Source organism: Polypterus senegalus, chromosome 6 (assembly GCF_016835505.1).
Source record: "Polypterus senegalus isolate Bchr_013 chromosome 6, ASM1683550v1, whole genome shotgun sequence".
Classification (NCBI taxonomy): domain Eukaryota; kingdom Metazoa; phylum Chordata; class Cladistia; order Polypteriformes; family Polypteridae; genus Polypterus; species Polypterus senegalus.
In genome coordinates this window covers 62,110,856-62,135,052 of record NC_053159.1, presented here as the reverse complement: position 1 = coordinate 62,135,052, position 24,197 = coordinate 62,110,856, and the positions used below count along the sequence as shown (strand labels likewise).

Here is a 24,197-nt window from a genome sequence, read left to right as displayed (position 1 = left end):
AGACAGGATTATTATAACCCTCACCCTTCTTTTTGAGGAATACATCCAAAGTATTGGATAAAAAGAAGCCATGTGCTGGAACGTGTGGATCCGCTTTTAAGAGGAATGTAATGTCTATCATTAAATCAAAACCTTCATTTAGAGCTGCATTGTGGTTTACCACATTTAAACAGAACAAAAAGGAAAGACAAAATTCACACCCCCACAAGCAACGGCCAGCTTTGGACTGGAACAAGTGCTGTGGAGACAAAGTCATATCATCTGAGAGGCGTGCTGGGCCAGCAGCTAAGGTCTGTCACTTCACTTTACAGCACAGAGACAACTTTGCAGAGTCTGATTTGAAACCTTGGTGCAAGCCCATTCCTGCCAGTCGCTCCTTTCTGGTGAAGGGTGGATAAAAGATGTGGTCCTCTAAAGCACTTCTGATGAGTCTGACCTCAGATTTTTAATCTTTATAATGCAAAACGTTTTCATTGTTAGAAATTTTATATAACTGGATTCCTAAAACAAAATGCTCAATAATGGATATATACTACATATAGTATATATATATATATATATATATATATATATATATATATATATATATATATATATATATATATATATATATATATATATATATATATACACTATATGTGTGTCTGTGTATACATATATACATATACAGTATATATACATATATAGTCTTTTACTTTTAACAGAACAAAACCTGAGAAGCTGATGCTGTCTATAAATGAAAGAGTGCCACTGGCAGCCTTCAAAGTATCTGGTATTTTTCAGGTGCAGCCAGAGCACTGCGACTCCAAAGAGGTGGCATCAGTTGGGCATTCTTTAACTTAGCTCCCGTGACACCACCACCACCTACAGTTTCTGACCAGACTAAACAAGGCTGCCTCTGCTTCTTCCAGTTCGAAGTGAAGAAAGGCCGCCAATGAATGTGCCACTTTCTGTGCCAGTGAGGCTTCCCCTAGCATGCCACGGTGTTCCCTGTCCCTGTGTCTTTTCTCCTTTTTTTTTCCTCTCCCTTGCTTGCTCTTCTCTCAGATATGGTTGAGTGGGTGAAAGTTTCCAGGCTCCGAAGCTCCTCCTCCCATGTTCAGCCAAGCATCCAGAGAATTTTGGGAAGAAGCATGTAGAGGGTTGTTCTCTGACAAAGACAGCATCATTGCATATGCCTGTGAAAAGAAAGGAAGAAGAGAAAGGTTATCTTTTCATATAAATGCCCAGAAATCCTTAATTATAATAATAATAATAATAATAATACATTTATTTTATTTATAGAGTGCCTTTCTCATGCCCAAGGCGGTTCACAAGTCCCATAAAGAAACAGCAGGTATATGTAACATTAGATACAGATGTTTCCTGACTAGAACATTAAAATATATAAATACAGGATATCAAAATGAATTAAATAGAATAAAAGACAATCAAAAGAGTAAAATACTAAATTCTAAACTAAAGCAAAGCCTAGCAAAAAACAACATTTGTGACATAACACACAGAAATTATACTGAGCATCAGGACAGAGAGGAACACTGAAAGAGGATGCAGAATGTCAGGTTAAGTTAAAAGCCTCCCTGAACGAGTTTTAAGTTTTTTTTGTAAAAGAATGAATGGAGTTCGGTGATATAATTAAAGTCTGGGCGCTATACAGCTGAAGGCCCTGTCACCCATAGAGTGCAGGTTAGTGTGGGGCACAACAAGATTGCCAGAATCAGAAGACCTTAGTGGTTGAACAGGAGCATAGCGATTGAGAAGGTCACTGATATAGTCCAGTGCGAGGCTATTTAAAGCTGTGTAGGTTAATAATAGAATTTTATATTCAATTTTGCAAGACACAGCGAGTCAGTGGAGGTGAAGCAGGACAGGTGTTATATGCTGTATGTTTCTTTTCTGTGTTAGGACTCTTGTAGCAGAGTTTTGAATCAACTAAAGATGTGATAGAAGATTAGAAGTGGCACTTGCCAGGAGGGAGTTACAATAATCGATACTGGATGTGATGTAAAAGCATGGACAAATTTCTCAGCATTAGAAAAGAAGAGCAATAAGCAAACATGGGATATGTTATGGAGGTAAAAGTAGGAAAGTGTCTTAATATGGTTTATATGGGGGGGAATAAGAAGGGGCATATTCAAAAATGACACCAAAATTCCTTGCATTAGAAGAAGGTCTGATGAGATCAACGTCAAGAGTGATTGAGAAGGAGCTCATTTTTTAAATTGCTCTTTAGTGCCAATTTGCAGGAGTTCAGTTTGTTGCAATTTAATTTTAAAAGAGTTCTGCTCCGTCCAGGTTTTAATTTCACTAAGGCAAGTTGTGAGCTCTGATGAAGTTTTACTTTTAAGATTGGGTGTTAAAACATTGGGTGTTTAACATATATATATATACTGACATCATTCCAGCAGATTCACTTATTCACTATTAAAAAAGTGTAACCTGGTTTGTTACACCCTTGTCCTAATCATGCCTATTTGTGGATAAAGTACCTGTTTGTGGGCTGTGGGAATTAGAAATTTCAAGACGCCTGTTGAGATTGAGCAATAAAAGGTCTGTGGTGTCCTTAGGTTTTGGGGCTGCTCATGCTACACTGAATGTATTAACTTGAGATTTTACGGTATTTAGTTTTTGTATTCTAGGGTGTTTTTTTTTTTACCTCTAAATCGTTAAATTGAAATTTCCTTTCTTGGCTGATACCTACTGACCCAGATGTACAATCCTAACAAATTTAAGCTTTCTAACTACTGGTAAATGGGAAATAGTTGATGAATGAGTGAGTCAACCTTGCGCTGTCTGCCGTATAATAAAACACTAAGGTCTGTGTGTACTGTCCTTTAGAGCAATATGATTGGTCAATTTGGTGTTGGTGACATGATCGAAAGTGCCAGTGTTAAGACACATAAAGAAAGGAAACGATACAGGAGGTACACTGAAAGAGTCATCTAGAAAGGCAGGAAGTACAAAATCAGACAGTAAGGTGAGAAAGGTGTTTCGAAAGTAATGAAGGTGTCTGAGAAGTAGGCTTTATGGGAATGTGCTTGAGAAGGGAGTGCCATTGAAGTGAGGTTTTGACACATGCAGATAAAGAGGAAAGGTGCTCAACGTAGACATTGAGCAAGAAATAGAATAATTTAATGATATTAGTTATTACCTTCAATAGGTAGCATTGCCTATCATATAGGTCAGTCAGTCCGTTATTATCCAACCCACTATATCCTAACACAGGGTCACGGGGGTCTGCTAGAGCCAATCCCAGCCAACACAGGGCACAAGGTAGGAACAAATCCGGGGCAGGTAGCCAGCCCACTGCAGCTATCATATAGGTACTTTTCCTTATTTTCCACACAACATCAGGAAAAAAATCTTCACAATATCTAGTGCTTTCATCATTTCTTGTTAGATTGTACCCACCCTTGGCCTTGACACAATGAGCCATTGTAATCACCAGAACAAGCTAAGCAACAGACATGTAACCCACTCCAGCCAATATTTTGCCGGAAACTATTTAAAGCTGTCCAAAAGTCATACTGCACAGCCTCACCAGACTGACTTCTACTATTTTTTGCCACTACTGTACTTGCTGACTTTTCGGCCTGCTGGAAGATGCTGGCACACATTGTCAAAAAAAAATCGTCTTATTTGAGCACAGCCATATTGAAATGTTGGGGTATGTAATGAAGCACCTATGCAGATAATGGTATGACAGCAGATGTGTATTCAAGTCATATTTTTCTTTCCTAAATGTTGCCTCATTCACAGCCAAGACCCACATTCCATTGATCCTTCTAACTTCTACATGGTGCAATCTCAGATGTGTGTCAACATCTTCATGCAGCACATACATTTACATATATTATCAGGTCTGCATCCTCTGTGGAAACATTGTGGGTGAACAGTCTTCCAGTAATGTGCTCTTGCTCCTTCCACAATGATCTACTGTATTGTATTAAATGTGTTCTTCTTGTCCAAAGTCATACTGATGTGGTGTGTTCTTTATATACTGACACCTTTGTCATTACATTAGATACTTGGCATAGTTCAGGCCGAATGATTGTATGTGTTATAAGCAAACAGTTATTGCTGATGAAAGGTTTATGCTCCTTCAATCAGTGCATGTCAAAGAAAGCTAGCATTAAAAATTAAGGATAGCTGCTAATGTAAATAATAAATACTGTATGTACTAAGCGCGATTCCCTATTTTAAGAAAGGGCTTTAGAGAATTTGACTTGTTGAGACTTTCACAGGCAATGGAAGACTTGCCATTGCTGACAGTATTTTCACAATACAGTCCAGGATAAATATGTTACTTGCCAAAAATGACAAAAGGCTGCTCCGCACTGAACTGTAAACAAAATGAGAAGGGAGCTGCCACCCTGCCCTAAAAGGCAATCAAAAGATGGTCAAGGAGGTGGATACCAAGAGAAAGCATCAGGTGGGAAGATGCATGTGCACCAACTCTAAGATGTGAAGGGACTGCTGATGTCAACAGTTTTATAAGCAATCTATCATATCACTAGCTGTTTACATGCCTATTTCATGAAGTATGAAAGTATAGCCGTAAAGTGTATACATTTTTGCAGTATATTTATATAGAAAAATATTTGTTTCGATTTCATTGTTTGTTTTAGTATTGCTTTGCTTGTTAGTATTAAATACTGAAGCAATTTTATGTTCTTCTGCAGTGCGGGTTTGAAAAGCCCCTTATCACACAGTATCCTTTTAACTTTCACTTTCTCTTTGTAGAACAACACAGTAGCCGCTAGTAAAATACACATAATAAAACTAAACTGTAAAGTGTCACTGTTTTGCGTACATGAAATGCAAACAAAAGAATTTGTATTTACAGTTGTAATAAGCTAATATGCTGCATATACAGTAGTTTACATATTTGGTACACTTATTAATCCTTCGCATGACCGTTCCACAGACATTTGTGATTAAATTTGGTATTTTCCACAAAGCAAACAAAAAAAGTTTTTCATTTAATATTTTATTTTTGTGATCAGCTGATGAAACTTATTTTGCTTTTCTTTAATAAATGCTTAAGCAGTTTTCAGCAGTATGACCTTGAAAATGTATGCTAATGTTTTAAGTGAAACTATATACAAACAATAAATGCTGTATGCAAAGACATTATTTTTAAAATCATTTAAGATGTATTAGGCCAACTGTGGTTTTTGGGAATAGCAGTAGGGATGTGCTATCAGCAAAGACCTAATGGGCCCTCAGTGAGAGCAAGGGGATTCAGGCACCACTTTATGTAGCCTTGGTGGTTATAGCTCTGAAACAATGCATGGCGAATCTGGAGTAGGAAACCACAGTGAGTTTAATGGTAAATAATATAATCTAGTTCCAGCCTATGTCAATCAGGATAATGCCTTAGATGGTTAGGAATAACTGTATGTCTGACCCTGTCTGACAGAAGCAAACATCTTCCACGTGAATGGTCAATCCCAAAACCCCTGACCTAGCGAGGCTGGTAATAAATGGCATCATTCACAATAATTGTATAATCCCTGATATATTTTGGATAATTTTAGGCTAGAAATTAGTGTATGATAGAAAAAAGATACACATTTATAGCATATATTGTGCAGATTGATGATGACTGTACGTTATGAAAAATCAAATTCCATCATCTGCCTGAGATTTAACAGATAAGTCTATTTACCAGTGTTGCTTAAAATGATGTACAAGTGCATACTGTGACAATAATTCATAAAGTTTACAAACACCATTGATAGATAGATAGATAGATAGATAGATAGATAGATAGATAGATAGATAGATAGATAGATAGTACTCCGCTTGTCCCAATGGGAAAATTTTGCAGTTTATTGTGTAATAAAATATATTTTAACATAGATGCTTGGGAAGTTAAGTAGGTTCCTTTTAACACAGTTTCTGACATGTAAATAAAAACTGTGTTAAAGCACTTTAATATTTAAGACAGTTTAGCAAAGGGTGCAAACTATAAAGATCTCTTAATTTTTAGATGTCTTCCATAAATATGATATGATAAATTAAGGAGGGATGAAGTATAAAAATGATCTTGCATTGCAACTAGAGAGAACACTATTTCTGCTGTTTCTTACATTGGTTCAATATTCTGAGCAAGGGATGTGCAACTGAACTACATATACACACACACACATGGGAATACTCTGAACGAGAAGTAAGAGTTTTAAAAGGACACTCATTTTAACAATATTAATTCTCCCAACTAATGAAGGCTAGAGTTGAACACCTTATTATCAGCCATGAATCTTCAAGGGGAATCACTGGTAATCGTTTGGGCATTCAACAAGGAATGAGTCTTAAAGACACCAAAATGGACAAGAAGGTTAAGAGTCCCTGAGCTAACAGATTTAGAATGACAATGATATATTTGGATTAGCAACAAACAGAGACATTTCTTTTGCATATAGAGGGATGCTTTTTGTTCCATTCCTGTTGATCTTATTGGCAAAGGTGGATAGCCAGTGATTCGATAGCAAAAAGCACTGGTGATAGTGAACAACCATGTCTAGTTACACACACTAATATGAAGGACATGGAATGTATATTTTTTTAACGAATGTATTATTTTTTTTAACAAAACACAGGCTTCTAGGCAAGAGTATACAATAGGAACACGATTCAAGCATAACTGTTACATCCAAACTGAGATTAGTTCGGTATAGTAAGGAGATATGCCAGTTCCACTCCATCAAACAATTTTTATCTATACAGAGATAGTAAGACTTCTGGAAGCTCAGATGCTGGAGGGGAGTATAATACATCACAAAATCATTGGGGTTTGAAAATAGATGTCTGCCTTTAACAAATTCAGTTTTGTCCTGTTTATATTACTAAAGAAATAATTTTCTCTACTCTTACTTGAGTAAAACTTCATCTGGCATATCATCATTCAATAATGAAATTGGTCTGTAAGATATTCATTCAAGAGGGTCCTTATTCTTTTTTGGAAAGACAGTAATAGATGCCTGACTTTGAGTATGGGGCTAGGATATTAGCTAGCATTAATGGAATTTAGAGCATCCTGAATTTCAATGAACCTCAGTGGTATGATTTTTCCTCTATAAGTAGGGTATCGAGCTGGTGAAAGAACTTTGTTAAACATGACAGTTTTTCACTGGTGTCCACCAACAAGGCCTAGGGTTGCCACTATGTTAAGCACCAACAACCTTCTGGCCACAGCTCATTGCAGCCGCTTTTACTCTTCAGATGCTGAAGACAGTCCATTCATTCTCTATGTCCCTTAACCTCTCATAAGATAACAGAGAAGCTCTTTTGTTTGTGAAGAATTAATTCATCCTGAACAGTGGCATCAGCTAGTGGTTCTGAGCAAACCTCCCATTACCCATTTGTGAATGTTGAAGTCTCCCAGTAGTAGTCAGCAAAGTATAGCTTTCAAACACAAAATCTAGTGTTTCTAAAAAGGTTAAGTAATCTTAAAAGTTTGGTAAACGCAAACAACAGTTAAACTTCATTCCCAGTATCTTGAAGTTGCAATGAGAGATCCATTCATCCACTAGAACAAACTCCAGCTATACGCAATCCCGTCAGGAGCTTGTGAGTTTTTCCACACCAGTTCATGATGTCTCTGGGGGAACTCCACCACAGGTGAGAGACCATCCTTATTGAGGTCTTGTTCTATTGTCAATGGTGCAGACCTGACTATGACTTTATCTACCCTGTATTCTCAACCTCTTACACAAGGTCAGACTCCTTCCCTGAGAGAGAAGTTATGTCCCACATCCAAGGAGCCACATTATATTGCCAGGTTCAAGTATGCATGAATCCCTCCTACTCTTCACTTTAACCTGACTGGAATTGCACCTAACCTGCATCCTTCACCTTATCTGTATTCAGTCAACATGGTGCGCTGGGTCAACCTTCCACCATATTCTGACTGGCAAATACAATTCACAGGCCTAGCTCCAGGGGAGAGTCCTGGTATCTCTAACAATCCATTATTGATCTTCATGACAGTCTTGTTTGAATCAAAGGGAATTTTTTCTCTTTGATTTAATCAAGACTGTCATGAAGATCATTAATGGATTGTTCTTTGCCTAACCCTTCTCCTTAGACCAGTTTTCCTAGGTTAACTCAATCAAGATTACATTTTATCAAACAACAAAGTTCTAAGGATCACTAAGGCACACATGATACCACCCCCCCAAAAAAAGAAAAATCCACACAAATCAACATTGCCCCATGACATTACATTTCCAGAAAGGGGTGTGAAAATTATGCTAAAACCAAAAAAAATTTCTAGGTTGTTGTGGGACTTTTGATAAGCATCTCATCAGCAGGATCATGCCTCCTGCGTCTACAATGATACCAGGGAACAGAGCAGCTGTGGGGTCATGTTTCTGGATTATTAACTCAGCTAGTTTTCTCCAGAAAACTTTTATTTAATTTCTGACAGGACCAAATGTTGTCTAGCTTCTTTAAATAATGACAAAATCACAAATCAACTAAAATTTTGATAGTGTAGTGGGATGGTGCTGAGCATGAGCTTTGCTGTTCCAGCCATTGAGTCATTACTGCTTCAGAATGAGAATAGTCCTGATGGAGTTTTTATCTGGTACATTGGCTGCAGGTTAGGAACCAAGTGTGGACAGAATGCAACTGCAAGGCATCCTCACATATCATTTCACCTCAGTGGCTTCTCAAACTTAGTTCTGGGAGCCTCCTGTGGCTACATATTTTGTTCCAACCCGTTACACAATGAGTCATTTTTACTCTATTTAATTTAATTAGCAGGTCCTTCTCTTCTTTTATTCTGCATTTAGAAAAGCACAGCAATTTAATACATTTTGAAATATTTGTATTTTTGCTATAGCTTTAAATGCTTAGCTCTCATGTGTTGTTTCTCTATTCATGTGTCTTTTTCTGTGTAGTTTGCTTCCTTAATTGCATCCTAACAATGACAAAATAACAACAAGCAGAACAGACATCTGAACAACTGAATGCTGAATTTCACCATCAGACCCAATGACATACTTTTTAGTAAATAATGGATTAAGTAATTAGAACACCTGGAAAAGGAGAATGAAAATTGTGATAATGATGAAAATCTTAAAAAAAAAAAATATTACCAACCCCTAGTTTTGTAATTTCTACACTCTCCACAAAACACAGAATCAGCTGTGTTTAATTAGACTAGGAGTCCAAGTACAAACAGAGTAAGTTCGAGCAAAAATCTGCAGCTACATGGGCTCCACAGGACTGAGTTTGAGAACCACTGCTCCATCTTATACTCTGTGGATTTAAAGTAACTAGCATAAAAGAATTGATACAGTCACGGTTTTATTCTATAAGTTACAAAATTGTTTGTGTATTCTAAAGTAAATATCTGTAGAATAGCCCTACAAGTACAAACAGCACCTTCTACAGTATCTTATCAATTGCACTTAAAATCTGTCAATTGTATTTAAATCTCAGAGGAACCTGTGTGGCCTTCTCCTCAGAAGTCTTTAAAAAATCTTTATGCACATACCTGAGATTTGGCCTGCCTGTACAGGGTCTCTTTTAATGCCTCCGATTCTAATGCAGAGTTAAACATATCTTTAACGTCGAAGGAGTCCTCTGTGCTTTTACGGAGGTCCAGCCCTTTCCCGAAGGTTGGGATATGGTCCAGTTCTAAGAGGCCTGCTTCATCTTCATCAATACACCTGTACCAACGAATTAGGAAGGGGGTAGGGAGGTTGGGGGCGGTGTTCACCTTCTGTCAATTTTCATGGTTTCACACCGACACTAGCTGGACATGCACATGCAAGCAGGTGGCACTGGCAAAAACCACAGCATGGGACAAGACAGAATAACACACAAATGGAGGGAATGACTGTGATAAATGGCGACCAGCACTTCGACTTCAAGGACCAAATGTGGAACGTTTAGCTAGATGGGTAGTACAGAACACCCAAAGTTCTCCAAAAGAACAAATAAGAGAAGTGACAATATTCCACATTGCCACTGTGTTTGAAATATATAGCATCCTTCCATTCGTTATTTAACTTTTAAGTTCAGTGCAATGGCTCACTTTAAATTTTTGCTAGTGGGTAAGGAGTCAGTAACATGATAAAATGATTCCAGGCCTTCATGTGAGTGGTGAATTGAGAGAATGAGTGCTACAACATGGCAGAGCACTGTACGGCAAGAACTTTGATAAGGATCAGAATGAGCTACACACCTGCAGAGAATATTCATGGTATTTGTGCCAACATACATGAAAAAACACAAAGGATATGTAAACTGTTCTATTAATTCTATTTCACATATATGTAGAGTTTCCTAATGGCAAGACAAGGTTGGCCAGTCAAAGTGCTGGTCAGTTTAACAGAACATTCACTGTTTGAAATTGTGGCTCGCTAAGTACAAATGCAGCTGAGGGTAATCAGATGTCATCTTCATGTTATTAAACTTCAAAAACACTGTGTCTGAGTGGGTCACATGAAAGTAAGACTACAAACCTCATTGCAACAGCAACATAAAAAGCACTGGTCTCAGTAAACATTAACACATATGAAGCAATTCTGGGAAGATCACTCACCAAGCGCCAGCCCAGTTTAACAGCAGGTTCCAACTTTATTACACTGGTCAGTCATTACGCAGAGCACAAAGCGCAACAGTTATCAGCCCGCAGGGAGCAAAAATCTCCTCACCTTCTTGTGTGTTCGTAGCTCATGGTCAATGAAGTGGGTTCCTCATCATAGCTTGCTGTGGGTACAGTTTCTGGAGAAACATCATCCTGGGATTTCTCTGTCAGGCTGCCATCTTCATCTTCCTCATCCTCTTCTTCCTCATCTTCTTCATCTGGCACCCCATCACTTAATTTGGGGTCATTCAGTGCATGGCGCTGGGGTTCACTATCTTCCTGAATGTCTGGCCTATTGAGACACATTTATATATTCAGTAAACCGGTCAGTAATGGAATGAGAATAAATTATGCTAAAAAGAGAGTACAATGATATAAGAATTATGATGTTATCACTTTTTTTTAATTTAAAGATCTGACAAACAAATGTAGTGTTTGGTTCAGTAATCTCATAAGTCAAACAGTAAGTTTATCAAAGGTAAACAAATAACTTAAAATGTATTTCCTTACACACTTCATAATGGAATTTGTCATACTTAATGTATTCATAAACTGAGGTAGTACTGTATGCATCACCAGACAACAAATTTCATTGGTTTGATTGATACATAAGTAGGAAGATATGATCCACATGCATGCAAATGTCCACCATAAATATTTTACTAGCATAAATGTTTTTGATTTCATTCAATTTATTTTTAATGTACCACTTAATAGGGAGGCTCACAGCAATTTACAGTGCTGTAGATGCGCACAGCACAAATATAAGTTCACCCACGATTCATAAATCACTAATCATACAGATATTTTTTTGTTTCAAGTTCTTCTATGTCAGGTTCTTAGACACAGTAACGACAGAGTAAGAACAATGTTACTATTAACAGAGACCAACAAAAAATACATAGCTATGAAGAAGCGAGACTGAGATGTTTTTTTCTGTTACCTTATTAAAATACACTGACCACCCACAAAATTAAAATCACCTGCCTTATATTGTAGTGCCGCTTTGTGCCACCAAAACAGGTGTCCTGCGGTATCTGGCACCAAGACATTAACAGCAGATCGAGGTGTGGCCTCCATTGATCAGACTTATTTTTTCTCCAGATGCTCAATCAGATTGAGATCTAGGGAATTTGGAGCCCAAGTCAATAACCTTGAAGTCTCTGTCATGTTCCTCAAACTATTCCTGACAATTTTTTGCTGTGTGGCAGGATGCATTATCCTGTTGAAAGAGGCCACTGCCATCAAGGAATCCTATTGCCATGAAGGGATGTATGTGGCCTAAAACAATTTTTAGGTAGGTGGTACATGTCAAACTAACATCCACAGGAATGGCAGGACCCAAGATATCCCAGTAAAACACTGTCCAGAGTATCACACTGCTTCTGCCAGGTTGCCTTCTTCCCATAGTGCATCTTACTGGCAATTTATCCCCAGGTTTTAATCTAAAAGAAAATTTGACTCATTACACCAGGCAATTTTCTTCCATTGCCCCAGGGTCCAGTACTGATGCTTACATGCCCATTATAGGTGCTTTTAGCAGTGGACAGGATTAAGCATGAGCACTGTGACTGGTCTGCAGTTACATGGCCCCATACTGTATGCAGCAATCTGTGATGCACTGTGCATTCTGACACCTTTCTCTCATGGCTAATATTCAGTTTTCAGCAGCTGTTGCTGCAGTAGATCTTCTGTGGGACTGGACCAGACAGGCTAGCCTTCACTCCAAACATATATCAGTGAGCCTTAGGTGCCCATGACCCTGCTGCCGGCTCACCTTGTGCCCTTCCTTGAACCATGTTGGGTAGGTATGAACCACTGTATACCAGGAACACTACATCTGCTTTTTTGGAGATGCCCTGACCCAGTCACCTAGTCAATCCTTGAAAAAAGATCAGTATCAGCCCTCAGCTATCCATAATTTATCACTTAATCTAAATGATCTTAGCTGCAAACCTTTAGATTTTTTGTTTTAGATACTAGTGTCAGTATAGGGAAGTCATGAAAATGTTTCAGAGAAGACACCGTAATTGGGAACTTAACTACATTCTAAGCTCTGCAAATAGGCTGCATTTTTAGTGACATTGTCATATTTTTTTTTAATTTGAAAGGCAAATCTGAGCTGGACTGTAATCCACAAGATGCCAGGTATAACTCATATCACTCACTCACAATATTACTCCAAGCAAGCCATCTCATCTGATAATGTTCCAAGCTTATAGGGATATAAATAAAACATAATACCTGCAAATGTTCATTATGGAGAGACACTATATAAACTAAAGCTTGTTCGAAAAGTCATCACTAGTAAATAGTAAAACGTAGAAAAGAGACATTTGAAACACAAATTTGTTTTCAGAAAATAATGCTTATGACAACTATAGTCTTGAAGAAATCATTCCATCCCTAAGACCAATCCCTCCAGTCAGCAGTCTCATTCTCTCTAACATGTATTCCTTATAAGTCAAACTATATTAAAAAGTAGACCTACAGAGACATTTTCAGCACATCTGACTTCAATGAGGAGAAACTAAATATCACAAACAGTTTCTTAGTTTCTTAGTCACAGTTCAGATCCAGATTAAATGTCACACAGTTAAAATTATTTTTTCTCTCTAAAATGTAGGTTTAAAAGACTCTGGCATTTGTCATCTAGTCTAAACATGCCAGATGGGTGTTTGTGTTAGCTAGGGTTAGATCAATTTATCTTTCAGATAATACCCAAGCCCCACTTCCCTGAAGCAATCCTGCCATCCTCATTCAGTGTCAGCATAGTCTATTTCTGTATGTTCCAGACACATCTGCCTATCTTTAATGGGAAATGCCAGTGCCATTTCTTTTTTCTGTCAGTTTGAAACAACCACAAAGTTTTAAATAAGTATGCGAGTAGCTATCCATAAAACTAAAGTAAAATAAAGTAGCAGTTGTTAGCAGTGACCTTAAAAATTAAGTGCTACAGTGAATAATTTCTGAAAAGAACCCCTCTAAATGATTTTCTGAGTTACGTAATTTCAGTAATATTGAAGAGACAACCCTAGTATCTGCCTTTATGTTTTTCTGTGTGTATACTGTATACACACACAGACATCCACATCCCACATATCCTCATCAGTCAGGATTCTTGGCTATTCATATTAAATTGCCATAAGAAGTTATATACTCTCTCACAATCAGCCTGACATAAATATTGGCAAGTACTCGTTATATGGGCTACAAAGGGTGAAGTTTGGGGTAGCTGGACTTGTTCAATTATTATGTAGCAAAACAGGAAAAACTGAATAAACATTTAAAGCACACTTTTTGTTTATTGTTTTCTGACTCTTGACTATCTGCATTACAAACAATAAAGCCTTGTTCATGCTTGCATGCCAAGCCAACCTTCCCATTTCTTAATTTTCCTTCTAGACAAGAAAGATTCTAGATCACTATCCAACTGCTCTACTTCATTAGAGGTTAAAAGATATTACTCCAGTCTATGACAAATGGCAAATGAGATGTTGGAGATTTGTGGTCAGACGCTTGTCTTTTGAATTGTACAAACTTAGTTTTGTTGTCTGTTATGCAGTAAGGGTCCAAATGTAAGGTACTTCATGTGAAAGTTTATGTAATTTTGTTGTGCTTTTTTATGTCCAGATTGGGGGATTTGTGTCTGATTTTGTCACTTATGTCATCAGCACTGTAATTTTGTGAATCTGTTCTATCTGACTTTTTATATGAGATCAACTCTCATATTACTTGGTAACTGCTCTTAGCATTTTCAAAGAAAAGATTCATAGCAAATCCTTATTTTGTCTTTTGCTGAATTTGAATTATTGCTTGGTGTATTGGTTTATTGACTGTTTGCCTGGTTAATACCTCATGACTTCTATAGCCCTGTGGTTTAGTAAATTTGCTGCCTTGTGACCCTTCCTTTCAGACATTTTCTGTACACATTAAGGAAAAAAGGCTTTTCCCCCCTTTATATCCATCTTCCCCTAAAATGATCTTATTTTAATTGTTGCTATTGTAACTGCATTAATTTATTAATCTTTCACTAAAACATTTTCCACTTTTACATGGCATCTCTGTTAAAATAGGTTTAGTTTTAATTTGCTATGAGTTAAATATAAAATTATATTACTAATCTAATGGTGAATCTAGCAAAAGGATGAAGTTAGACACAAAGTAAATTAAACATGCTTCAAATTCTAAATCTGCTGCGGTTTCATGGAAAATCCATCCATCCATTTTCCAACCCACTGAATCCGAACACAGGGTCACGGGGGTCTGTTGGAGCCAATCCCAGCCAACACAGGGCACAAGGCAGGAACCAATCCTGGGCAGGGTGCCAACCCACCACAGGACACAAACACACCCACACACCAAGCACACACTAGGGCCTAACCTGCATGTGTTTGGACTGTGGGAGGAAACCGGAGCGCCCGGATGAAACCCACGCAGACACGGGGAGAACACCCAAACTCCACGCAGGGAGGACCCGGGTGGTGAACCCGGGTCTCCTAACTGCGAGGCAGCAGCGCTACCACTGCGCCACCGTGCTGCCCTTTCATGGAAAATCGTCACTGCTAATACAAGTTGTTTGCAGTCTAATATATCTGTCATGAGCCAGGATAAGATGACCAGACTGCCTTGTGGGATTCATGTAGAAACTGAAGAGGTTGTCCTCCCCTAAAACCAGACCGAACATTGTCACAACTGCCTGTAGGAGCATTCAAGAAGATATTTATTGCAGGGCAATTCTCTATGTGGATTGAGATTTCTGTAAAGTGACATTTGACTTGACATTTGATTTGACAACAGTTGGTGAAGGAGCTCAGTAGTGGACCAAAAGCTGTATTGTGCTTATTACTCAAATCGTTTGCTTCCAAAATTGCTTTGCTCTTCCACCAGGCTTCACCACCTACATTTGATTCTTTTCGGTCATTAAAGTACCCCTCCTTTTCTAACACTTGTTACTGAAGTAAAGAATCCTATTTCAAGATTTACATTGTCATTGGCTATATTGGGATTTCATGCCTTTAATGTCTCACATGGTCATAATTCTTATTCTACATTAACAGATGTCATATCACTCAAATGAAAGCAGTAAAGAGCAACTGAAATCTTAAAATTGTGATGGCCACACCCTAATGTCAAGCTGATAGATTTTACAGAGTAAGGAGACATTTTTATTAGTACTTTCCACTGAGTGAGGCAGAGACAAAAATGGGTTGATTTAATAAAGACTATGGCTTTTGAAGTGGGATTTATATTGTTTTCTGGCATAAAAAGCTGTGGCATTGAGGCCAAACTAAAAGTCACATGGTTACAAGTACTGTATAGTGCTCACAATTAGCATACAATATTACACCATCAATCAATCTTTACTTTATACAACACCTTCCCCAGCAAGTAGCAGAAAAAAATAATAGGAGTGTAAATCAAAATGCAATTTGAAAATTATGCAATAACTACAGCAGATAGAAGCTGACAGAGTACAACAAATTCACAATAGCAGATCAGCAAGCTGTTTTGGGTACCCATCTTGTGCAAAATTTATGGAACCCAAATTCATCATTCACTATGGCATGTGAAGCAACAGTAGACAATGTAATCCGTTGGTCTTTTCTGATATTGGTATTTGCCATCTTGATGTGGGCTTGTGTGCGCAATATTGATGTTCTACTAGATCAAGCTTCATCGGTTACACTTCTTCTTCCCTCTGTAAACCTATCAACACATTTATAAACGTTTCACTGAGTGATGCTGTTTTCACTTCCGTATTGCGCCAACATCCTTTGGTGAATTTCAGCAGGTTTCAGTCCCTCTACCCATAGAGATCTCACTATGGTGCATTGTTCAACAATGATGCAATTTCACATTTTCATTTAACATTGGCTTCAACAAGACCAACGGCAGAGAACTGTGCTGTGTGTTTTCAAACTACCCACAAGCCATCATGAATATGTTGTATTGTGTCAGTTTCTATCCATTGTTGTTACTACATAATTTTCAAATTGCCTTTACTTTTTGCTTTTTTCTTGTAAAAATAGTAATGCAAAACCTAATAAACTTTGAAGAATGCTCCTGAGTGCATAAAATAACAATGTAACACCTCTCAAACCCACCTCATCAAATTCAAGATCGTCAGGGGCTACACATTAGGTGCAAAGTAGGAACCAACACTTGATTAGGGTGCTAGTTCATCACAAAGCCCGCTCATGCACGTATTCACACACAGAGTCAACTTAGAATTACCAATTCATGTAACATGCGTATTCTGGGTGTTTGGGGAAGGGGAGGATTTAGATGGAGCACTTGTAAAAAACCCAAGCAAACATGGGGATATCATGCAAACTTCACAACAAAAAATAATGGGTGCAATATTTAAACCCAGAGCACTGGTTATATAAGGCAACAGTTAATATTTAAATGTAAAAATGTGTAAGTGCTCTTGGGATAATATCTGACATAAAGTAAATAGTTTTTTGCACTACACTAGGCCTTTTGCAAACAATCAACTGCACTAATACTAAACACATCAGACTGTAAACATACCTCTCCACTGTAGAACTTGTTGTCTGGTTAAGTTCGCTGTTGGCAATAAAGTTACGAATTTCTGAAAAATAAGAGTCTTCTTTTTCATCTAAAAGTGCGTGATTTTCTGGTTCCGAGTTAGGCGATGAAATGCTTGTTCCCAGATTAGAAAGAATCCCAGAATGTTGACTCACTACATAGAAAAAAAAACCAAAATAGATTTTTTTGAAAACAGCAGACATGCAAAATACAGAAAATGCATGGATTTCAATAAGGTGTGGTCCTACCTGGAATGTTCTCATGCTCGTGCTTTTTTAAGTGTCGATCGAGGTTAGTCTGCTGGCCAAAGCAACGATTGCACAGATGACATTTGAAAGGCTTCTCTTTGTTGTGGATGTTACGCACATGTCTCTGTAAATTTGAAGAGATGCTAAATGATCTGTCGCAGTATTTACATCTGAAAAAAGAAACAAAAGGAAAATAAGGCATTTTGATCCTTGTCAGGCAACTAGAATGAGGAGGGAGGTATTGCTTCTGTACAACATGCCTCTGTTGCAGTTGTCACTGGCCTGCAAAACCTCTTACGAGTTTATTTTATCAGTCCTAGATGAAAAAGGCAACTACTATTGCATGTATTAAACGTTATACCAAATTTAAGGGTTTTCTTGTTCTTTTTGTGTTAGCACTTTATATTGTTAATTTAATTTCAGCATTTAATAGAGCAGAGATACAGATTTAACTTTTGCAAGCTCTTTTTACGCATTTAACAGAATTCAGCAAACTTGATGCTTTTTAAATGCATATCCTATACCAATATTTGACGGTAAATGTCTTTACCAAATGGCTAGCAAATAGCATTGTATAATTTATTACTTGTTCAGTTCAAGAGCTGCCTTATGATCTTGCTCTGCCCATGTACTAAGAAAAGGTAGAGAATAAGGGTGATAAGGTTCAGCATATATATCTGTCATTATACAGAAAGCAAAAATCAATATTTCATAACACCCTATCGCATATACTTGAGTAATGTCAAACATGCTAAACCCAATTTAATGGATTTGGGGGAGATGGGCTACATGCAACCAAGGCAAGCTCACCCATACTTTGCCAGTTTAGAAATGTGTAGTAACCTACCCTGTAAACTATTGGAATGTGTAAGGAAATCTGAAGTACCCCAAGAGAAAATCCCCTTTTGTACATGGGGAGAATGTGCAAAGTCCAGGCAGATGATTCTGGTGTTGTAAATGTAAGGCAGCAGTGCTAACCACTAAAAACTATCAGACAGAAAGAGTGAAATAAAAGCTACAAAACAAAGCAAAGAGTCATCTAGGTGGCGCAGTGGTAGCGTTGCTGCTTTGCAGTAAGGAGCTTGTGGGTTTGCTTCTCAGGTCCTCCATGCATTGAGCGCACTTTCAGTAGTAAGAAAAGTGCTATATAAATTTAAATAATAATAATTATTTATTATTATTTTCTAAACACATTTTTTCCAGTAAAGATTAATATTTTTATCTAGAAAGCTTCTATACGTATGTCTCTATTTCAGACATTTCCTTTCTCAGTAGTTATAATGCATGTGGGAATTTAGATGGCTGAGGAGTCCAGTCCACAACCCATAGACCTTGGGACAGTTCTTAAATGGAAATGCTGCTTGAAAAATCATGTTGGTGCTACAGGGGATATTCTCTGGTTATGGTCTCCTAGCTTGTAACTCTGGACTTTTTGAAGGTAGGCCATAAAGGTGTTTTGCTCTGGGCACTACAGAACTCTCTTCCTCAACTGGAACAATCTCCTATTCTAAGTCAGTGGGTAACTGATGCTATACTATTTGAAACTGGAAAAAATCAAATTCGCACTTAGAGGATCTGTACAAAACCTTTTCAAAACCTGGAAGGATCTAATCAATACCATTTTAGAATAAGCATTTAAATTGAGGAAGGAGGTTCCCCTCTTTTGCTCCATTTATCTTTATTCATTTATTAATTTATCGATTTACTTATTTTTACTAGCTTTAAGTTTTATTCTGCTGGCCAAGCTCTCTTTCTCAGGGGATTGATTTTTTTCAAACCTTTTTTTGTAAAACTTGAGTTATCTTTATGGAATGCTACTTGATTTTAATAAAATCAATAAAATCAGTCATGAATAGAGGTGTGGGGAGATGGGAGTCATTCTGCATGAGCCAGTCCAGTGGAGTTGGGGCTGCAGGAACATAGCTTTGCTGCATATCATGTTTGCTTGGTGTGGTTGGTAGAACATTGTGAACACTTAAGGAGAAAAATCCTAAATTATATTAATCCAAGAAAGTCCCTGCCTTGCTGTATTTACTATTTACTGTTCTTTGCTTGGAACTTTGAGACTGATCTGACAAGCTGTTAAAATGTGTATTTAATATGTCCAATTATATATAGTTTTCTGTTCAATAAATCTGAGGCACACCACAAAAAATTTACTGGGTTGCATGGTACAATATACATGGGGTTGAAGTAATAAGTAGAGGTGGCACATTACACTAATACCCTAATTGCATTCACATGGAACTTCAGAGACCCAACAAGTTGTTAGGCTGACGACTGTCAGCACAAAAGAGATTTATTGTGAATTTCTGAAAAGGACTTTGCTTCCTTATAGCTGCTGCTGCCCAGATAGGCTCCATTTACTCGTCACCCTGTAACTCAAACAAGTGGTTCCAGAAAATGCATTTCATGCTTGGTTAAGAGTGCAGACAATATTATTAAAGACCTCAGCCACCCAGTACAGTCACGTTCCTTCCTTTTCCATTTTGACCAATAGTATGGGGCTATTAGCACTGGCATCCTAGTTTTTAACTCTAATCTCATAATGATACTCAACCGTTTCTCTCTCTCAATTACTTACTATATGTATTATACTGTATATATTAGTATATAATTGTATCTATACTGTATAATGTATACATATATACACACACATACACACACACAGAAAGCGTCTGATGTATTTTATGTAGTGTTACACTTGTATGCTGTATTTATTAACTGTTGCTATTATTGTAACTGTTACTACTCTGTGGAATGCATATCTTTTAACTGTGTATATACTTCACAATAAATTTGAACTTCATAGAAAACGTTAATCTGCATGTTGCTTTAGCACACAAAATGCATTTGCACCACCTAGTGGTGAAGTGTTGGTACTGTAGTATATGATCAGACGGCCCAAGCTTTCAAGCACACGGATTCAGAAAATGCTGATTATATTTTTTGGAGACGTTTGTTGTCACGTTGTACTCATACAGAACTTATTTTATATAATAATTAATGACTTACATTGCAAAAAAAAAAAAAAAAAAAAAAACTGGACTTTAACTTAATATGTGAGTAGACTTGGAAATATTTTGGTTCTGAATGGAATTGACTGAAGGAAAAACGAGTATACAGTACTTTATATCTTAAGTACCATACTCAGATCTGGAAGGCTGCAGATTTCAGTTCATAAGCTAATAGATGACCAGATAACTCGGGAACTCTAGATAAAAGCTCAGGAATGGGCACCATATTCTTTCCAACCAAAGTCTTAGGTTCATGAAATAAGTTATTTAACTGTAACGGATTGCTAAGTGTTCTCAGTGTTGTTATTTTTCTGACAACACGTTCAAAATGTGTGTGAAACTAACTAGTACAGTTTTACATAATAAAGTAATAAGTAATTATTTTTGAAATATTTTCTTCTAGTATTAGATACAGTATATACAGAAAAGTGAGGCATAGTGCAAAATGATGATTGGCCCTTAATAGAAAAAAGTTCCTAAATAGATATGTAAATAACGACATAATTTCACTTTTTTTCAGAAAGATGATGTATTAAATTAATTAAGAAATGACAACATTGAATAGGGGAGATCATTGGTTCTTATTAGAAGCAGTGAAGGTTAAATCTTATTGTGAAGATTTCTGTTTATAATATTAAATAAAAAGCATAATTAATTACCTTTCAAAAGAAGTTCAAATCAGAATTCTGGGTAAGTAACAAAAAAAACAAACTATATTGAGAGAACCAAACATTTTGTTCCAGTTTTGTTCATTGATTCTTCTGGGTTTTAAACTCTCCTTACTCAGCTAGTCAACGGTTCAAAACAAAAAAAAAAAAGGAGCCAGGGTCCACAAAAGAAAAATAAATATATTTTTTAAAAATAACTATAAATGGAAAATGTCAGCTGTATTTTCTTTTACATCCCAAAAATGTTGAGATGTGTGGTGCCCCATTGTTAGCACATTGCAAATGTTGCATGCAATGGATGGACAGTGCCTCTTGGACATGTTATTTCTTTGCATCTGATAAGTGAATGGATGGATTTATGTCTATTTGAAAATTCATATTTTAGCTATACATTTATAGCAGCTATAGTATTTAAAAAAAAGAACCCTGCCATGGACTAGCATGCTTGTGTCTAATGCTGTCTGGATAGGCATTGGATTAACGGGGTTTGAGAATAAAGGCAGTATGAAGGCAATTTTAGGTGTAATGTTGTCATAACATTTCAAACCAAAAACATATTCTTCTTTCTACAAAACAAACACACTCATTTTCGTTTACAACATTCAATACGTGCACAAATTGAACAAATAGTTTCAGGTGTGCCTAGTAATCACATACAACATTTTTTACTATCATTAGATAACTCTGACAGTGTATGCTAATATCAATTAATTGATTGTGTTTGTATTTTTTTTTTTCCAAGAGAAATGGTGAAAATTACTTTTATAAATTAAGCCTTGTAGGTACAATACAGAAAGAAAAATTAAATAATATGCCAGCTTGTAAATTATTTTATTTTATGCCATATGTATTATAGATAAGTATTTTCATGCATATTTTATTAGAGAAAGAATGTGTTTTAAGGAATTTTTATTTATTTTAGTATTTTATGATCACTCAACAATAAACCTACAGAATTTTCATTTTGTTAAGGAAAAATGAACAGTTGTGGCCTAGAGTTTAATTATAAAATAAATTAAAATATTGTCTGGTTATGCAGATTAGTGTAAAAAGTTTTTTAAAGGTATAAAGGAAAAAAAATTAAACGTCTGAATCAGTATTGGAATTGGCCGATCAAGTAACATGAAAATGGTGATCGGTGTTGGCATTAAAAAACATGATCGGAGCATCCCTACTCAACAAGAAAGAGAATCTACTCCTGGAATATATTATTTATTATGGGTGATTTCAACCTTTGCAATCATAATAAAGTGATGTTTAAAATTTGTGGAAAATTAGATTGTTTTTCTATTTTCTTTATCTGGTACCAAAATAATGTTCATATTATGCATTTTGACCAAAACAAAACTTGACAAAATTCTCACCAACTTAACAAAGATCAATGTTTAGTCATTACCAACAATGTACCAGTTAAAAAAATTAGACTATAACGGGATGTATCACAGTTTTGAAAGTTACTGGATACATTTACACAAGTTTACACAAAGTTATTGGACACATTTTCTCTATAGTACAGAAAGTCATTTATGCATAATCACCTTCTATCAAATGCATTTATGTCAGCTACTGAGATGCTAATCTCCATATTATCACAAAACCTTGCGTCAAGTGTTCTTAGTAATTTAACTTGCTATACCAGGCATGTCAAACACACGGCCCGTAGGCCACATGTGGCCCGCAACAGAAATCTGTGTGGCCCGCATGACAGATCCGCGTTAGCAATAAACTTGTACAAAATGATTACTATCGTTTGTGATTGAATCATTCTGCATCTTCAGCGTTACTTATTGACTTCTCTTACTTCCGCCTTCTGACAAAAGAGCGTTTTCCCATGGCATTACGGTACCAGAAACGTCATCTGCTAGTATAGATGCAGCTGCGGCTGATACCCTAGGCATGACACTGCCACCAGCTCCCAACGAGCCTTGTTAATGATCCGCGACGTTGCAACTGAAGTGCTAGGCTGCAGCAGCCTGGCAGGCTACACTACTGACTGGGCTGCTGAGACTGGCCACTGGGCAGAACTGACCATCACGAGTAGTAATAGCTCGCATATTTTCACGTAATGGATTGGGAGATCGACAGGCGGATCAGTGCGGTGCCCGCAGTGATGCGGGCTCTGCATCAGTCTGTTGTGGTGAAAAAGTAGCTGAGCCGTAAGCCAAAGCTCTCAATTTACCGGTCGATCTACATTCCTACCCTCACCTATGGTCATGAACTGTGGGTAGTGACCGAAAGAACGAGATCGCAAATACAAGCGGCTGAAATGAGTTTCCTCCGCATTGTGTCTGGGCTTTCCTTTAAAGATAGGGTGAGAAGCTCAGTCATCCAGGAGGAACTCAGAGTAAAGCCACTGCTCCTCCGCATCGAGAGGAGTCAGATGAGGTGGCTCGGGCATCTGATCAGGATGCCTCCTGGATGCCTCCCTGGTGAGGTGTTCCAGGCATGTCTAACCGGGAGGAGGCCCCGGGGAAGACCCAGGACACGCTGAAGGGATCTCAGCTGGCCTGGGAACACCTCAGGATTTCCCCGGAAGAGCTAGTAGAAGTGGCCGGGGAGAGGGAAGTCTGGGCATCTCTGCTCAAGCTGCTGCCCCTGCGACCCGATCTCGGATAAGCAGAAGAGGATGGATGGATATTTTCACGTTTCTCTACTTTTATGTAATTGTGTGCTAGTATTGTAACGAACAGTTAGTGCAGACTACAGCTGAAGATCTGAAGCGGACGCGAGAAGTTAGTGAGTTGTTTATTAACAAATGTTTGTGAGTTTGTAAAATTAGTGTAGGCCAGAGGACTTTTTGCATATCGGCTTATTTTACAATATAAAATTAGAAGTAAACTTAGTAAAGTAAAATTTGATTTTTGGAGGATTTGTTTTCCAACTTGAATTATTGAGCAATGAATTCAGTGAGCGTTTTCATGATTTCAGTTCACATGAACAGGACCTTGCCCTGTTTACGTCACCATACTCTTACAATGTTGAGAATGTGCCTGAGAATATCCAAATGGAATTGACTGAACTGCAGTCAGATTCGATTCTGAAGGCAAAATACAATGAAGATGGTGTGCCAGGCTTGTATGCTTACCTGCTACCCTCGTATGTG

The 24,197-nt window shown here is 37.4% G+C and overlaps 1 protein-coding gene across 8 annotated transcripts in view; it reads right to left on the bottom strand.

Moving 5' to 3' along the window:
* Positions 1-646: 646 nt before the first annotated feature.
* The window catches only part of prdm16 (PR domain containing 16), a 427,363-nt gene continuing 403,812 nt past the window's right edge, over positions 647-24,197 (bottom strand). For 7 of the 8 annotated variants that reach the window (XM_039756090.1, XM_039756088.1, XM_039756089.1 and 4 more), the window contains 5 exons: positions 17,410-17,579; positions 17,144-17,315; positions 10,674-10,898; positions 9,509-9,683; positions 647-1,178 (listed from right to left, as the gene is read on the bottom strand). In XM_039756090.1, the coding sequence (XP_039612024.1) occupies positions 1,044-1,178; positions 9,509-9,683; positions 10,674-10,898; positions 17,144-17,315; positions 17,410-17,579 (877 nt within the window). In that variant the 3' untranslated portion in view covers positions 647-1,043. The remainder of the gene's footprint in view (positions 1,179-9,508; positions 9,684-10,673; positions 10,899-17,143; positions 17,316-17,409; positions 17,580-24,197) is intronic. The other variant, XM_039756093.1, reaches the window with a different exon arrangement.